Genomic DNA, 16,045 nt, shown 5'->3' with positions numbered 1-16,045 from the left:
CTGGCCCTCTCTCTGGTCTTATCACATGTAAAATATAGAAAATAATTAAATAAGATGATTTTCAAATAAAAAGAGAGAATCTAGCTGATTTGGGGGTGTGTAATCATTAGTCCAAACAGTTGCACTCTCTATAACCACTGTGATTATTATTTGACCCGGCTGGTCATCTATGAATGTCTGAACATCTTGAAGAACGATCTGGCCTTAATGACCATGTACTCTTATAATCTTCACCCGGCACAGCTAGAATAGGACTGGCCACCCCTCAGAGCCTGGTTCCTCTCTAGGTTTCTTCCTAGATTCCAGCCTTTCTAGGGAGTTTTTCCTAGCCACCATGTAGCTACATCTGCATTGCTTGCTCTCTGGGGGTTTAGGCTCGGTTTCTGTAGAAGCACTTTGTGACAACTGCTGATGTAAAAAGGGCTTTATAAATACAATTGATTGATTGAACCGTTACGCAACTAAAACAGGAGTTTCTATTAGACAAATTTAGGTAGTTCCCTCCCTGTTTCTTTCCGCTTGAGAAACATTTTGCAACAGAATCGGCCAAATGAATACATCATCACTTTGCTAGTTCTATAATGTTTTCTTGCATCTACACGCTCTCCTCCTCTCACCTTTTCCCTTCACTTGTGGACTCCAGTGCGCAACACAACAGCTGTCTGTGACAAGGCGCAAAAACCTCTCCAAGCCAAACCATCATACTATAACTGCTAAACACCACAAAGCCTACTTCGTTGTCACCATATTAATGTTATGGTCAACAAACTAGAACTAACACATTAGTAAACCCCAAATCCAATAAATATGTACAATCAGGCAGTACAGCAAGTTACAGCAAGTTACAATTTAGCAGTTACAATGGCGGGCCCCGCTGGCAATACATCAATAAAACCGAACGCTTACCTTGACTTGGAAGAGTTGCAGTGTTGAATAGCCTTAGCCAGCTAGGTAACATAAATTGGATTCCTCTCTGTTTTTGTTTGAGTTAGGCTGTTGAGTAGGCTAAGTAAGTGAAAGGTAAACTAAGAAGAAAAAAGTACAATGAAATATAGCTAGCACTCTCTCTCTGCTGCTTCTCTTCATTTTTTAAGAAGTTAATTTGTACAAAACTGTTAAACTATTGTCTTTCTCACTCTTTGAGTCAACTGCTCACCACACTTTATGCACTGCAGTGCTAGCTAGCTGTAGCTTATGCTTTCATGACTAGATTCGTTCTCTGATTCTTTGATTGGATGGACAACATGTCAGTTCATACTACAAGAGCTCTGATAGGTTGGAGAACAACCTCCGAAAGTCATCATAATTACTAAGTCTATGGAAGGGGGTGAGAACCATGAGCCTCCTAGGTTTTGTATTGAAGTCAATGAACCCAGAGGAGGACAGAAAATAGCTGTGGATTAAATAGAGATTTGTCACTGGCCTACACACAATAACCCATAATGTGAAAGTGGAATAATGTTTTTCAAAATAAGTTTAGGTGTAAACATTTTCTTAACAAGTCACATAATAAAGTTGCATGGACCCTGTGTTCAATAATAGGGTTTAACATGATTTTTCAATGACTACCTCAAAGACCAGGAAGGTTTTCCAATGCCTCGCAAAGAAGTGCACCTATTGGTAGATGGGTAAAAATGTAAAAAGCCGACATTAAAATATCCCTTTGAGCATGGCGAAGTTATTAATTACACTTTGGATGGTGTATCAATGCAGAAAAATTAATCCATGCTTTTGTCACTTCTAGGTTAGACTACCAATGCTTTACTTTCTGGCTACCCAGATAAAGCACTAAATAAACTTCAGTTAGTGCTAAATACGGCTGCTAGAATCCTGACTAGAACCAAAAAATGTGATCATATTACTCCAGTGCTAGCCTCCCTACACTGGCTTCCTGTCAAGGCAAGGGCTGATTTCAAGGTTTTGCTGCTAACCTACAAAGCATTACATGGGCTTGCTCCTACCCATCTCTCTGATTTGGTCCTGCCGTACATATCTACACGTACGCTACGGTCACAAGACGCAGGCCTCCTAATTGTCCCTAGAATTTCTAAGCAAACAGCTGGAGGCAGGCCTTTCTCCTATAGAGCTCCATTTTTATGGAATGGTCTGCCTACCCATGTGAGAGATGCAAACTCGGTCTCAACCTTTAAGTCTTTACTGAAGACTAATTTCTTCAGTGGGTCATATGATTGAGTGTAGTCTGGCCCAGGAGTGGGAAGGTGAACGGAAAGGCTCTGGACCAACGAACCGCCCTTGCTGTCTCTGCCTGGCCGGTTCCCCTCTTTCCACTGGGATTCTCTGCCTCTAACCCTATTACAGGGGCTGAGTCACTGGCTTACTAGGGCTCTTTCATACCGTCCCTAGGAGGGGTGCATCACTTGAGTGGGTTGAGTCACTGATGTGATCTTCCTGTCTGGGTTTGCGCCCCCCCTTGGGTTGTGCCGTGGCGGAGATCTTTGTGGGCTATACTCGGCTTTGTCTCAGGATGGTAAGTTGGTGGTTGAAGATATCCCTCTAGCGGTGTGGGGGCTGTGCTTTGGCAAAGTGGGCGGGGTTACATCATTCCTGTTTGGCCCTGTCCGGGGGTATCATCGGATGGGGCCACAGTGTCTCCTGACCCCTCCTGTCTCAGCCTCCAGTATTTATGCTGCAGTAGTTTATGTGTCGGGGGGCTAGGGTCAGTTTGTTATATCTGGAGTACTTCTCCTGTTCTATCCGGTGTCCTGTGTGAATTTATGTATGCTCTCTCTAATTCTCTTTCTTTCTCTCGGAGGACCTGAGCCCTAGGACCATGCCTCAGGACTACCTGACATGATGACTCCTTGCTGTCCCCAGTCCACCTGGCCGTGCTGCTGCTCTAGTTTCAACTTTTCTGCCTGTGATTATTATTATTTGACCATGCTGGTCATTTATGAACATTTGAACATCTTGGCCATGTTCTGTCATAATCTCCACCTGGCACAGCCAGAAGAGGACTGGCCACCACACATAGCCTGGTTTCTTCCTAGGTTTTGGCTTTTCTAGGGAGTTTTTCCTAGCCACCGTGTTTCTACACCTGCATTGCTTGCTGTTTGGGGTTTTAGGCTGGGTTTCTGTACAGCACTTTGAGATATCAGCTGATGTACGAAGGGCTATATAAATAAATTTGATTTGATTTCAAGACACCCAGTCACGACAAAGACACATTCGTTCTAACTCAGTTGCCAGAGAGGAAGGAAAACGCTCAGAGATTTTACCATTACGCCAACGACTTTAAAACAGTTACATGGTTGAATGGCTGTGATAGGAGAAAACTGTTTTTCCAAAACATGCATTCTGTTTGCAACAAGGCACTAAAGTAATACTGCAAAAAAATATGGCAAAACAATTCACTTTTTGTCCTGAAAACAAAGTGTTAAGTTTGGGGCAAATCCAATACAACTCATTACTGAGTACCACTTTCCATTTTTTCAAGCATGGTAGTGGCTGCATCATGTTATGGGTATGCTTGTAATCGTTAAGGATCTGGGGAGTTTTTCAGGATAAAAAATTAACGGAATGTAGCTAAGCACAGGGAAAATCCTAGAGGAAAACCTGGTTCAGTCTGCTTTCCACCAGACACTGGGAGATGAAATCACCTTTCAGCAGGACAATAACCTAAAACACAAGGCCAAATCTACACTGGAGTTGCTTACCAAGAAGACAGTGAATGTTCCTGAGAGGCCGAGTTACAGTTTTGACTTAAATCTGCTTGAAAATCTATGGCATGACTTGAAAATGGTAATCTACCAATGATCAACAACCAATTTAACAGAGCTTGAAGAATTATGAACATAATAATGGTGAAATATTGTACATTCCAGCAGTGGCGTGTATTCATGGATACCAAGGGAAGCCAGGCTTCTCCAAAAAATTGCCAAAGAAAATATTTAAAAAATTTAAAATAATCTATCTTTCGTCTCTCTGTGTTTCATAATTTTCCTTCAATTCGCAAGATGCTGAATGTATCTCACAAGTGAAAGCATCAGAGCGACCAAAACACGTGTAGGCCATCTATCTGATGCCATCTTGTCCAAACGAGTATGACATTGTTTGCTGCCCGTAGTATTGAAGGCAAAGGAAGTCAGAGAGCATTTGGCCTCCCTTGATGAAAAAAAAGTATAAAAAATGTGCCAATCAGCGGTGCGCTAAACTGAGCGAGCTCAACTGTGAATGGTCCTGGTGCACCAAGAAAAAAAAGAGTCAAGGGAAGCCAGCTTGGATTCGACGTCACGACTATCAAATCCCATTGAGAGCATACATCATTAACAGAAAAAGTTGAATTGTTGCATCTCGTTGTGTTGTCCTCCGGAGGCTAGCTAGCTAGCTAAAATGGTCCCTTTCCTAAATTAGCCATGGATGGAGATTGGGATTTGGACTTGTGGTTTTACTTAATTCTCTGTACTGGCCAATGATTATAACGGCGATTCTGATCCACCCATTAATTAATTCATTGTTGTGCCCCTGGCCTGAGAGGATGGAAGTTCAATATGTAGCTAGATGTAGAAGGCTAATTTTAACTAGCTAACCATGAATGGAAGTTAGGCTAGCGAGCAAGCATTTTAGCCAGGGAGCCTAGGACAACAGAAAATAAAAGTGTACTGAGTGATAGGCCATTTCGTCAACATGAAAGAGAGGAGAATGGCATTGGCCTTTCTCTACAAGCAGGATGAGTCAACATGTTTATCTACTTGCACGAATGCGCGCACACACATGCTCACACACGCAACCACATCATAATTAGCTTAAGTTGGACTAAATTGTTTTTGCTATCTTTTAGTTGTCACTGTATTAGACTAAGCAGAGGTGATTTGATAATGTTTAAGTTGAAATGGGGCTGGAATAGTGGAGGCAGCTCCTGTATTCTTTGCGACTTGTGTTAACTTTGTGGATCCAAATCAATAGTTATTTAGTCGTCGGAAACATTAACTTGCTTGACCATGCTGTAGATCATGTAACTAACTGTCTGTTACTGTACATGCAATATGCTTTGTGAACTTCACTGGACAGAGGTTGCTATCCGGTTTTGTTATAAATCAAAGGTATGGTTGAATTTATCCTGCCACTGTCTCTTCTTATTGTCTCGGCCTTTAGGCCTATATATTACAGTCGCAAGCCATATGAATTAAAAGGTTATAGAGCAAACAACACAATTATCACAACACATAGGTTGTACTATGGTTCCTTTAGGGGGGGGGGGGGGGGCATCAACTTGCTTGACCATGATATAGGTCATATAAGTGTCTGTTAATGTACATGCAATATGCTTTGTGGACTTCACTGCTATCCGATTTTGTGCAAACAATGCAATTATCAGAACACATAGGTTGTAATATGGGGTAGGGGGCTTGGCAATTACGTTAGCTCCAACAACCTGACACTCATTGACAAGAAATGTCATCAACAGTGGGCCTTTGCATTTCATAGGAATTGCAGCTCACCAATGTCAATGCCATCCTGAAATGCCCAGTCTGCCATGGAGTTTCCATACATGTTGACATGGTGACATTATCGGGTATGGGGAGGATGTAACCACATATGATGACAAGCTCATAAGGCAGGTGTTCACCACATTGAACCAACACAACCTGACACTCACTGACACATATGGTAGGATTTGCACCTCTTCAATGTCAATGCCATCCTGAATCTCCCAGAACTGTTCACGATAGCTCACTCCACCATCACTCCCACCTCTGGCAGTTACTACAGACAGAGACACCATGGAATTGTACTGCCACATGTCAGTAGGCCATTCAACAGCCAAAATGCCAACTGAAAAGAGCTGGTGTGCAATGCCATCAATACACTACATGACCAAAAGTATGTGGACACCTGCTCGGCGAACATCTCATTCCAAAATCATGGGCATTAATATGGAGTTGGTCCCACCTTTGCTGCTATAACAGCCACTTTTCTGGACAAGCTTTCCACTAGATGTTGGAACATTGCTGCGGGGACTTGCTTCCATTCAGCCACAACAGCATTAGTGAGGTTGGGCAATTAGGCCTGGCTCGTAGTCGGCGTTCCAATTCATCCCAAAGGTGTTCGATGGGGTTGTGGTCAGGGCTTTGTGCAGGCCAGTGAAGTTCTTCCACACCAATCTCCTCAAACCATTTCTGTATGGACCTGGCTTTGTGCATAGGGGCATTGTCATGCTGAAACAGGAAAGGGCCCCAAACTGTTGCATTAAGGTGTCCATTCATTGGACCTAAGGGGTCAAGCCCAAACCATGAAAACAGCCCCAGACCAATATATCTCATCCACCAAACTTTACAGTTGGCACTATCCATTGGGGCAGGTAGCGTTCTCCTGTTCGTCGGTAGCTTCATGAAATAGGTTTCCATGGCCGAGCAGCCACAAACAAGCCTAAGATCACCATGTGCAATGCCAAGCTTGGGCTAGAATGATGTAAAGCTCACCGCCATTGGACTCTGGAAACATTTTCTGGTGTGTAGAATCACTCGACCATCTGTCAGCCCAACGGACGAATCTGTGTTTGGCAGATGCCAGGAGAACACTACCTTCCCCAATGCATAGTGCATGAGGGTTGTACACAATTATGAAAACATCTAATCTAATTCCGATATCGGAGCCCACTTGCTTTCCTTAGAGCAGATTACACTAGCCATAACATCAAAAAACATGTGTAACTGTATGTATTTGTGTCCGGCAGGATGATACAGAACTGAATGAGAGTACATTTGACATGGAACATTATAATTGAATCAGCTAGCAAAAAGTAAAGCTTACATTCATCATAAATATTTATAGTTTACATTTCTGCCTATTGTGTCACTGTTTACAGGTCTATATTTCCAGGATGCATTATGATATCCTAATGCTGTTTGTTTGTGTACGTAGGGCAGACAACTGACTACTTGTATTCCACATTTTTGCAATGTCAGAGCTTGCAATATTGGGTTACATGAGCCTGTGGCCCACCCCCCTCCATCAGGCATTATTCTGTGCTTTTTGAGTTTAGGGGGTGTATCAACATTTCTAACCACTTTTGCAGAAAAATATTTTTACACAACCATCCATTTCATTAATGGGAGACATTAGGGATTTTTAAAAACATGGTTGTGTTTTCTTCTACCTAGGGTAGGGTTATAAAACATTTTTTGGGGGGGGCCTTCCCATTAGCCTACATTGTATATTTGCCTTCTGATAGAAAATTGATCTAACTGCATTGCAAAGCTGAGCAAATAGACTTGTGTTTAACTGTCATGAAACTGTCATTCAGGTGTGGAACAGGACTGTTCTTAATTACAGAGAAAATGAACTACATACAAGACACTGAATCCTAAATTTGGGCACACTTAACTTGTCAATCATGCATTAATGTCAATGGATGAATTGCACAAAAACATTATGTACGAGGATATCAAGTCAGGATTCAAGCCTACCTGAAAACATAACTATATTGTGATAAACTCATAACCAATGTCATGAGAAACGTGAAACGTTTTTTTCTTTCAGATTTGCTACATTTGACCACGGGCCAAACAGCTATGAAACCAAACATGTCTGTTTTGTCTTTTTAACAGCTCGGGGCATTGGTGTGTCTGAGTGAGAAAGCAGTGTGTCAGTGGAACAATGCTCTGAATATATCCTCCTCAGGCCAAAGATAGCTGTCCAGAAAGGTGAGGGGGTTGTTCTTCTACAACCCACCAGTGCCCCAGCAGAGCAGCATCAGAGGTTCAATAAGCAGTACAGCATCGCTGGCCTGACCCGGCAGCAGGGGGTATCCGGTTACACGTCCATGGCCATTTTCCATCACGACCCCAGTAAACCTAAGCCCTTTCCTTTTTTATCTCTTTCGGCTGGCCAGCGTTCATGTTTGTTTGAATGCTGACCGCTGAAATGACAGGGGGGGGTGAGTTGTGGTGCAGGTGTTTAGGTTCTTTCACTCACTGACACAGATGAAGAGGACAGTATGAATGTCAGTACAAGGAACTGACCAACCCCTGGGACAGGAATATGATTCCACACCTTCACCGTCACATATACTCCCTCTCTGGCCTCTAGGTCACCAGACTGCTGATTATTACACACACCTGTCACCATCGTCACGCGCACCAGCGCTTATTGACACTCACCTGGACTCCATCAACTCCTTGATTATCTGCTTTTATTCATGTCACTCCCTTTGGTTTCTTCCCCAGGCGTTATTGTTTCTGTTTCATGTCCGTGCACTGTTCGTGTTTCTTGTTTATGTTAGATTATTTATGAAATGTATTCACTCCCTGGACTTGCTTCCCGACTCTCAGTGTACATTGTTACATTCACCAAGAGAGTACGAGTGAATTGGGAGAATCTACAATGCACTGGGAGGTATGGTTGCCAGTTTCTGTTTCTCAAGCCAAGAGAACATAGCCTGGTCCCAGATTTGTTTGTGCAGACAAATGTTTGGATTGACATGATAGAACAAACATGTCTGGTAGCAGTTGAAGGAGAAAAAATCCAAAGGGAAATGCTCTCCAAGTGAGAAGACCATCTTAAGGATAGGGTATGAACTAGAGGCACTGAGGTAATCACCTGTTTGAGATTCAAACCAACAACCCTCTCCTGACCTGACATATCCTGGTTAGGATCTGTATGTGTTTAGCCGATATCAATACTCCAAGGCTACTCGAGTCATGCTAATTGAGCGCTTTACAAATGAAATATTATTGTGTGGGACCAAACCTGGGTCACCATAGCAACATATTAGCCCTAGTCACCCTACCCCAGTCAGTGAGTCACAGTCAGAGTATCGGTCCTCACCCTGTGGTCCTCCTGTAGCGCCATGTTAGTGTTGGGTTGGCCCCCGGCTACGCGGCCCCTGTCACATCCGCCTGTCAGACTGGGCATGAAGTCCCGACCGAAGGGCTCTGATAAACTCCGCATCATCTGTTGTACATGTGTGTTGTGTGCCTGGAATGGATCCCTGTGGAGAAGAGGAGGAAGAAGAAGAAGAGATTTAATCAGCCTCAATGTTCCCAGAGACTCTGAATTCTTTGCAGAATTGATGACTGTGCTGATGAGTGAAAAACAAATGGTCATACCTTGATGAGCTGTACTTTGAAGAATCTCAAATATATATAAAATATATTTTGATTTGTTTAACACTTTTTTGGTTACGACATGATTCCATGTGTTATTTCATAGTTTTGATATCTTCACTCTTATTCTACAATGTAGAAAATAGTAGAAATAAAGAAAAACCCTTGAGTAGGTGTGTCCAAACTTTTGACTAGTACTGTATATATAGATTTTTTCCCGAAATAGTCATAACAAGAACACGCAACCGGGCATTGCGAGGGAAGGGCTGGTTTGCGGACTGAAGATGAGGCGATGGGGGGGGTCGTACGGTAACGTTTATCTGATTTTAGACTAGGCCTAAGATACTTGTGTGTGTATGGGGACACCCCTTCATACTAGTGGATTCAGCTAATTCAGCCACACCCGTTTCTGACAGGTGTATAAAATCAACCACACATCCATGCAATTTCCATAGACAAACATTAGCAGTAGAATGCCCGTACTGAAGAGCTCAGTGATTTTCAACATGGCACCATCATAGGATGCCACCTTTCCAACAAGTCAGTTCATCACATTTCTGCTCTGCTAGAGCTGCCCCGGTCAACTGTAAGTGCTGTTATTGTCTAGGAGGAACAACGGCTTAGCCGCGGACTGGATATACTCTCCTGCAACCCGCCTCACCCAATGTGGTACGGATTTGCTATTTTTATACTTTAGAACCGGAACCCCCATCAGAAGCTAGCCAGCTAACTAGCTACTAGCTAGTAGTCAGTTAGCCACTCTTAGCGGTCTTCACCGTTAACTCGGACACCAGCCATCCTCAGCTCGGTCAATACCTGCCAGTCTGCACAGCTCGAGATCAACCCAGAGCATATTTTTTTCTCTACCACATCTCCGGATTCCTACCGCAAGCTCTGGACCATTACACCAGATCATCGTAGCTAGCTAGCTGTTATCCGAGTGGCTACTCCTGGCTAGCGCCTCTGTACCGAAGCTAGCACCAGTTAGCCTTGAGCTAGACCCATCTCCCGGTTAGCCGAAGAGGTCTACCAGCTAATTCTTGGGCTGCAATACCTCTTTTGCCAATTGGCCTGGACCCTTTATTGCCGACACAGAGCTCCGCCAATCCATCACGACTGGTCTGCCGACGTAATCGTCCGAGTTGGTTTCAACAGGCTTTTCCGTTGCGACGTCGCCCGAATACCCATCTGCTGGCCATGGCCCGCTAGCTCCAGCTCGCCGAGCGTAGTAGCAACTACCGAACAGCTCCCTGACTCACCCATTGCTGCTCATTGGACCCTATGATCACTCCGCTACACATGCCTCTCCCTAATATCAATATGCCTACAGGATAATTATTGTTGTTTTATTTCACTGTAGAGCCCCCAGCCCCGCCCAAAACGCCTTAGATAGCTCTTTTGCCGCACCCTCCAAACATGCGGAGACCTCACCTGGCTTAACTGGTGCCTCCAGAGATACAACCGCTCTCATCGTCACTCAATGCCTAGGTTTACCTCCACTGTACTCACATCCTACCATACCCTTGTCTGTACATTATGCCCTAAATCTATTCTAACACGCCAAGAAATCTGCTCCTTTTATTCTCTGTCCCCAACGCACTAGACAACCAGTTCTTATAGCCTTTAGCTGTACCCTTATTCTACTCCTCCTCTGTTCCTCTGGTGGTGTAGAGGTCAACCCAGGCTCTGTAGCCCCCAACACCACAACCATTCCCAAGGCGCTCTCATTTGTTGACTTCTGTAAAAGCATTGGTTTCATGCATGTTAACATCAGAAGACTCCTCCCTAAGTTTGTTTTATTCACTGCTTTAGCACACTCCGCTAACCCTGATGTCCTAGCCGTGTCTGAATCCTGGTTTAGGAAGGCCACCAAAAATTCTGAATTTTCCATCCCCAACTACAACATTTTCCAACAAGTTAGAACTGCCAAAGGGGGCGGAGATGCAGTCTACTGCAGATATAGTCTACAGAGTTCTGTCATACTATCCAGGTCTCTGCCCAAATAATTTGAGCTTCTACTTTTAAAAATCCACATTTACAGAAATAAGTCTCTCACCATTGCCGCTTGATATAGACCCCCCTCAGCCCCCAGCTGTGCCCTGGACACCATATATGAATTGATTGCCCCCCATCTATCTTCAGAGTTCGTACTGTTAGGTAACCTAAACTAGGATATGTTTAACACCCTGGCCGTCCTGCAATCTAAGCTAGATGCCCTCAATCTCACACAAATGATCAAGGAACCTACCAGGTACAACCCTAAATCCGTAACCATGGGGCACCCTCATAGACATCATCCTGACCAACTTGCCCTCTAAATACACCTCTGCTATCTTCAACCAGGATCTCAGTGATCACTGCCTCATTGCCTGCGTCCGTCATGGGTCCACTGTCAAACAACCACCCCTCATCACTGTCAAACTCTCCCTTAAACACGTCAGCAAGCAGGCCTTTCTAATCGACCTGGCCCGGGTATCCTGGAAGGAAATTGACCTCATTCTGTTAGTAGAGGATGCGTGGTAGCTCTTTAAAAGTTCTTTCCTCACCATCCTAAATAAGCATGCCCCATTCAAAAAATGTAGAACGAAGAACAGATATACCCCTTGGTTCACTCCAGACTTGACTGCCCTTGACCAGCACAAAAACATCCTGTGGCGTACTGCATTAGCATCGAATAGCCCCCGCGACATGCAACTTTCCAGGAAGTCAGGATACACAGTCAGTTAGAAAAGCTAAGGCTAGCTTTTTCAAACAGAAATGTGCATCCTGTAGCACTAATTCCAAAACATTTTGGGACACTGTAAAGTCCATGGAGAATAAGAGCACCTCCTCCCAGCAGCCCAACCCCCCCCCCCCCCCACACTTCACCTTCACCCAAATCCAGACAGCTGATGTTCTGAAAGAGCTGCAAAATCTGGATACCTACAAATCAGCTGGGCTAGACAATCTGGACCCTCTCTTTCTAAAATTATCTGCCGAAATTGTTGCAACCCCTATTACTAGCCTGTTGAACCCCTCTTTCTTATCGTCTGAGATCCCCAAAGATTGGAAACCTGCCGTGGTCATCCCCTCTATACCCAAACTATTATAGACCTATATCCATCCCGCCCTGCCTTTCTAAAATCTTTGAAAGTCAAGTTAACAAACAGATCACCAACCATTTCGAATCCCACCGTAATTTCTCCACAATGCAATGAGGTTTCAAAGCTGGTCATGGGTGCACCTCAGTCACGCTCAAGGTCCTAAACGATATCATAACCGCCATCGATAAAAGACAGTACTGTACAGCCGTCTTCATCGACCTGGCCAAGGCTTTCGACTCTGTCAATCACCCCATTCTTATCGGCAGACTCAACAGCCTTGGTTTCTCAAATGACTGCCTCGCCTGGTTCACCAACTACTTCTCAGATAGAGTTCAGTGTGTCAAATCAGAGGGCCTGTTGTCCGGACCTCTGGCAGTCTCTATGGGGGTGGCACAGAGTTAAATTCTCGGGCCGACTCTTTTCTCTGTATAGATCAATGATGTCGCTCTTGCTGCTGGTGATTCTCTAAACCACCTCTACACAGACAAAACCCTTCTGTATACATCTGTCCCTTCTTTGGACACTGTGTTAACAAACCTTCAAATGAGCTTCAATGACATACAACACTTCTTCCGTGGCCTCCAACTGCTTTTAAATGCTAGTAAAACTAAATGCATGCTCTTCAACCGATTGCTTCCCGCACCCACCCACCCGACTAGCATCACTACTCTGGACGGTTCTGACTTAGAATATGTGGACAACTACAAATACCTAGGTGTCTGGATAGACTGTAAACTCTCCTTCGATACTCACGTTAAGCATCTCCAATCCAAAATTAAATCTAGAATTGACTTCCTATTTCGCAACAAAGCATCCATCACTCATGCTGCCAAACATACCCTCATAAAACTGACTATCCTACCGATCCTTGACTTCGGCAATGTCATTGACAAAATAGCCTACTCAGCTAATTGGATGCAGTCTATCACAGTCCCATCTGTTTTGTCACCAAAGCCCCATATACTACTCACCACTGTGACCTGTATGCTCTCGTTGGCTGGCCCTCGCTTCATATTTGTCGCCAAACCCACTGGCTCCAGGTCATCTACAAGTCTTTGCTAGGTAAAACCCAGCCTTATCTCAGCTCACTGGTCACCATAGCAACACCTACCCGTAGCACACGCTCCAGCAGGTATACTTCACTGGTCATCCCCAAAGCCAACACTTTCTTCGGCCTCTTTTCCTTTCAGTTCTCTGCTGCCAATGACTGGAACAAACTGCAAAAATCACTGAAGCTGGAAACTAATGTCTCTCGCTCCAACTTTAGGCATCAGCTGTCAGAGCAGCTTACCGATCACTGTACCTGTACACAGCCCATCTGTAAATATCACACCCAACTACCTCATCCCCATATTGTTATTTATTGTTTTGCTCTTTTGCATCCCAGTATCTCTACTTGCACATCATCATCTGCACATCTATCACTCCAGTGTTAATGCTAAATTGTAATTATTTCACCTCCATGGCCTATTTATTGCCTTACCTCCCTAATCTTACTACATTTGCACACATTGTACATAGACCTTTTCTATTGTGTTATTGACTGTACGTTTGTTTATCCCATGTGTAACTCTGTGTTGTTGTTTTTGTCACACTGCTTTGCTTTATCTTGGTCAGGTCGCAGTTGTATATGAGAACTTGTTCTCAACTGGCCTACCTGGTTAAATAAAGATTAAATAAAATATATTTAAAAAAAGTGGTAGGTCACACAAGCTAACTCACGACTGAGTTCCAAACTGCCTCTGGAAGCAACGTCGGCACAATAACTGTTTGTCGGGAGCTTCAGGAAATGTGTTTCCATAGCCAAGGAGCCGCACATATGCCTAAGATCACCATGCCCAATATCAAGCATCGGCTGGAGTGGTGGAAAGCACGCCACCTTTGGACTCTGGAGCAGTGGAAATGCGTTCTCTGGAGTGATGAATCACTCGTCACCACAAACAAATCGGGATTTAGCGGATGCCAGGAAAACGCTACCTGCCCCAATACGTAATGCCAACTGTAAAATTTGGTGGAATAGGAATAATGGTTTAGGGCTGTTTTTCATGGTTCGAGCTAGGCCCCTTAGTTCCAGTGAAGGGAAATCTTAATGCTACAGCATACAATGACATTCTAGACAATTATGTGCATCCAACTTTGTGGCAAGTTTGGGGAAGGTCTGTTTCTGCATGACAATGCCCCAATGCTCAAAGCGAGGTCCATACCGAAATGGTTTGTCGAGATCGGGAATTGGAACGCAGACTACGAGCCAGGCCTAATCACCCAACATTGACCTCACTGATGCTCTTGTGGCTGAATGGAAGCAAATCCCCGCAGCAATGGTCCAACATTTAGTGGAAAGCCTTCCAAGAAGAGTGGAGGCTGTTATAGCAGCAAAGGTGGGACCAACTCCATATTAATGACCATGATTTTGGAATGAGATGTTCGATGAGCAGGTGTCCACATACTTTTAGCCATATAGTGTATGACAAGGGTCTAAGCTAGGTGACTAATAGATATTACATTCTCAAAGTTTTCCTGTGGAATGGCTACACTTACTCAAAGCATATATTCACTAATGAAAAACATTAACCAATATTTTGCTGACACCAGTAACTCTATTCCTTGAGTAGTAAGTACTATGCTATTACTGTAGCATACATGTCAACCAGTAGCTATTAAGACACATCATACATGGATTTCAGTGTGCGTTAGTTGTCATTTAAATTTAGTAATATCTCAAATCAAAGTTGTGCAGGTGTTTAAACAGGTGCAGCAAAATGCTTATGTTACTAGCTCCAACAGTGCAGTAGAATGTCTAGCAAATTCAACACAAATAAACAAATATAAAAAAATGTAAACAACAAATCAAGAAATGACAGAACGAGTCCAATTAACAATCCAGGGGTAGACATGGAGTGAGCAGCGTCAAAATCCAGAACATAAATATAGACACTGACAGTATATCATTTGGAAGGAAAATTGTATGTTCAGTAGTAGCCATAATATAAATATAGACACCGACAGTATATAATTTGGAAGGTATATTGTATATTAGGATGAGCTATTTCTAGAATACAGTATATTAACAGAAAATGAGGTGACTATATATATACATGGGGCATAAGTCTCAAGGTGCAGGGCAGAGTACCGTGCAGGTAGCCAGCAAGTGACGGCTGTTCAACAGTCTGATGGCCTGGAGATAGAAGCATGACCATTATTGCCCAACAATAATATTTGCAAACTATTAATTGTGAATGTGGCTCTTAAAATAACATTATTGACAATAGCCTACAGACTGTCATTGTAGACAAGGGGTGGGTAGCATACAGTCGTTATTGTCCATTATCTGAAGCAACGCGTCGTTCAAAGTGGTGTTGACTGGTATTTAAAAGAAACACAATTTTTCGAGAAAAATCTTCATCCTGTCGAATTAATGAGTGGCAGAATACAATATCGATACTACTTACGACAAGAAAGGGTCCTCGTCAAATTCCCTGAGAAGACTGTTAAACATTTCCACGGGTGTTGGAGAGGAAAAGTGAAGTATGAAATATCTCTTTTCTGTTTAGCGCTATGAAGCGGCTTCTACTACCCAATGTACGACAGACAAGCGCGCACGGTGCCAATGAAGTTACTATGGAACCTTGCTACACTTCAGAACATTGGGCTTTATGAACCAGGAACCACATGACCTCCGTAGAGCCATCTGGTTGGCTGGCTATTCACAGCTCGAGCAGGATCTATCAGAAGAACGTTATGTTGTCAGAAGCTGTCATGACAACGCAGCTCGCTCCAGAGAAAAAAGATATTCGATGTTTTGCCGTATTTTACAAGCGTGTGCCACTTCAGCAACGAGGCAATGCTGTAAAAGATGTGTAGGCTAAATGGCGTTTGTTGTTGAATTTATCCATTTAA

The 16,045-nt window shown here is 43.6% G+C and overlaps 1 protein-coding gene across 4 annotated transcripts in view; it reads right to left on the bottom strand.

The window, feature by feature from the left end:
* The window catches only part of LOC139385892 (myeloid leukemia factor 1), a 28,245-nt gene extending 12,437 nt beyond the window's left edge, over window positions 1–15,808 (bottom strand). For 2 of the 4 annotated variants that reach the window (XM_071131182.1, XM_071131184.1), the window contains exons 1-2: window positions 15,598–15,766; window positions 8,788–8,950 (exon numbers count right to left, since the gene is read on the bottom strand). In XM_071131182.1, the coding sequence (XP_070987283.1) occupies window positions 8,788–8,950; window positions 15,598–15,644 (210 nt within the window). In that variant the 5' untranslated portion in view covers window positions 15,645–15,766. Of the gene's footprint in view, window positions 1–8,787; window positions 8,951–15,597 lie in introns of all 4 variants that reach the window. The other 2 variants (XM_071131181.1, XM_071131183.1) reach the window with 2 other exon arrangements.
* Between the last annotated feature and the right edge of the window lie 237 nt (window positions 15,809–16,045).

This window comes from Oncorhynchus clarkii, chromosome 27 (genome assembly GCF_045791955.1).
Source record: "Oncorhynchus clarkii lewisi isolate Uvic-CL-2024 chromosome 27, UVic_Ocla_1.0, whole genome shotgun sequence".
Lineage (NCBI taxonomy): Eukaryota > Metazoa > Chordata > Actinopteri > Salmoniformes > Salmonidae > Oncorhynchus > Oncorhynchus clarkii.
Note: the sequence above shows the minus strand (reverse complement) of the source record. Positions and strands in the feature narration are given on the sequence as shown.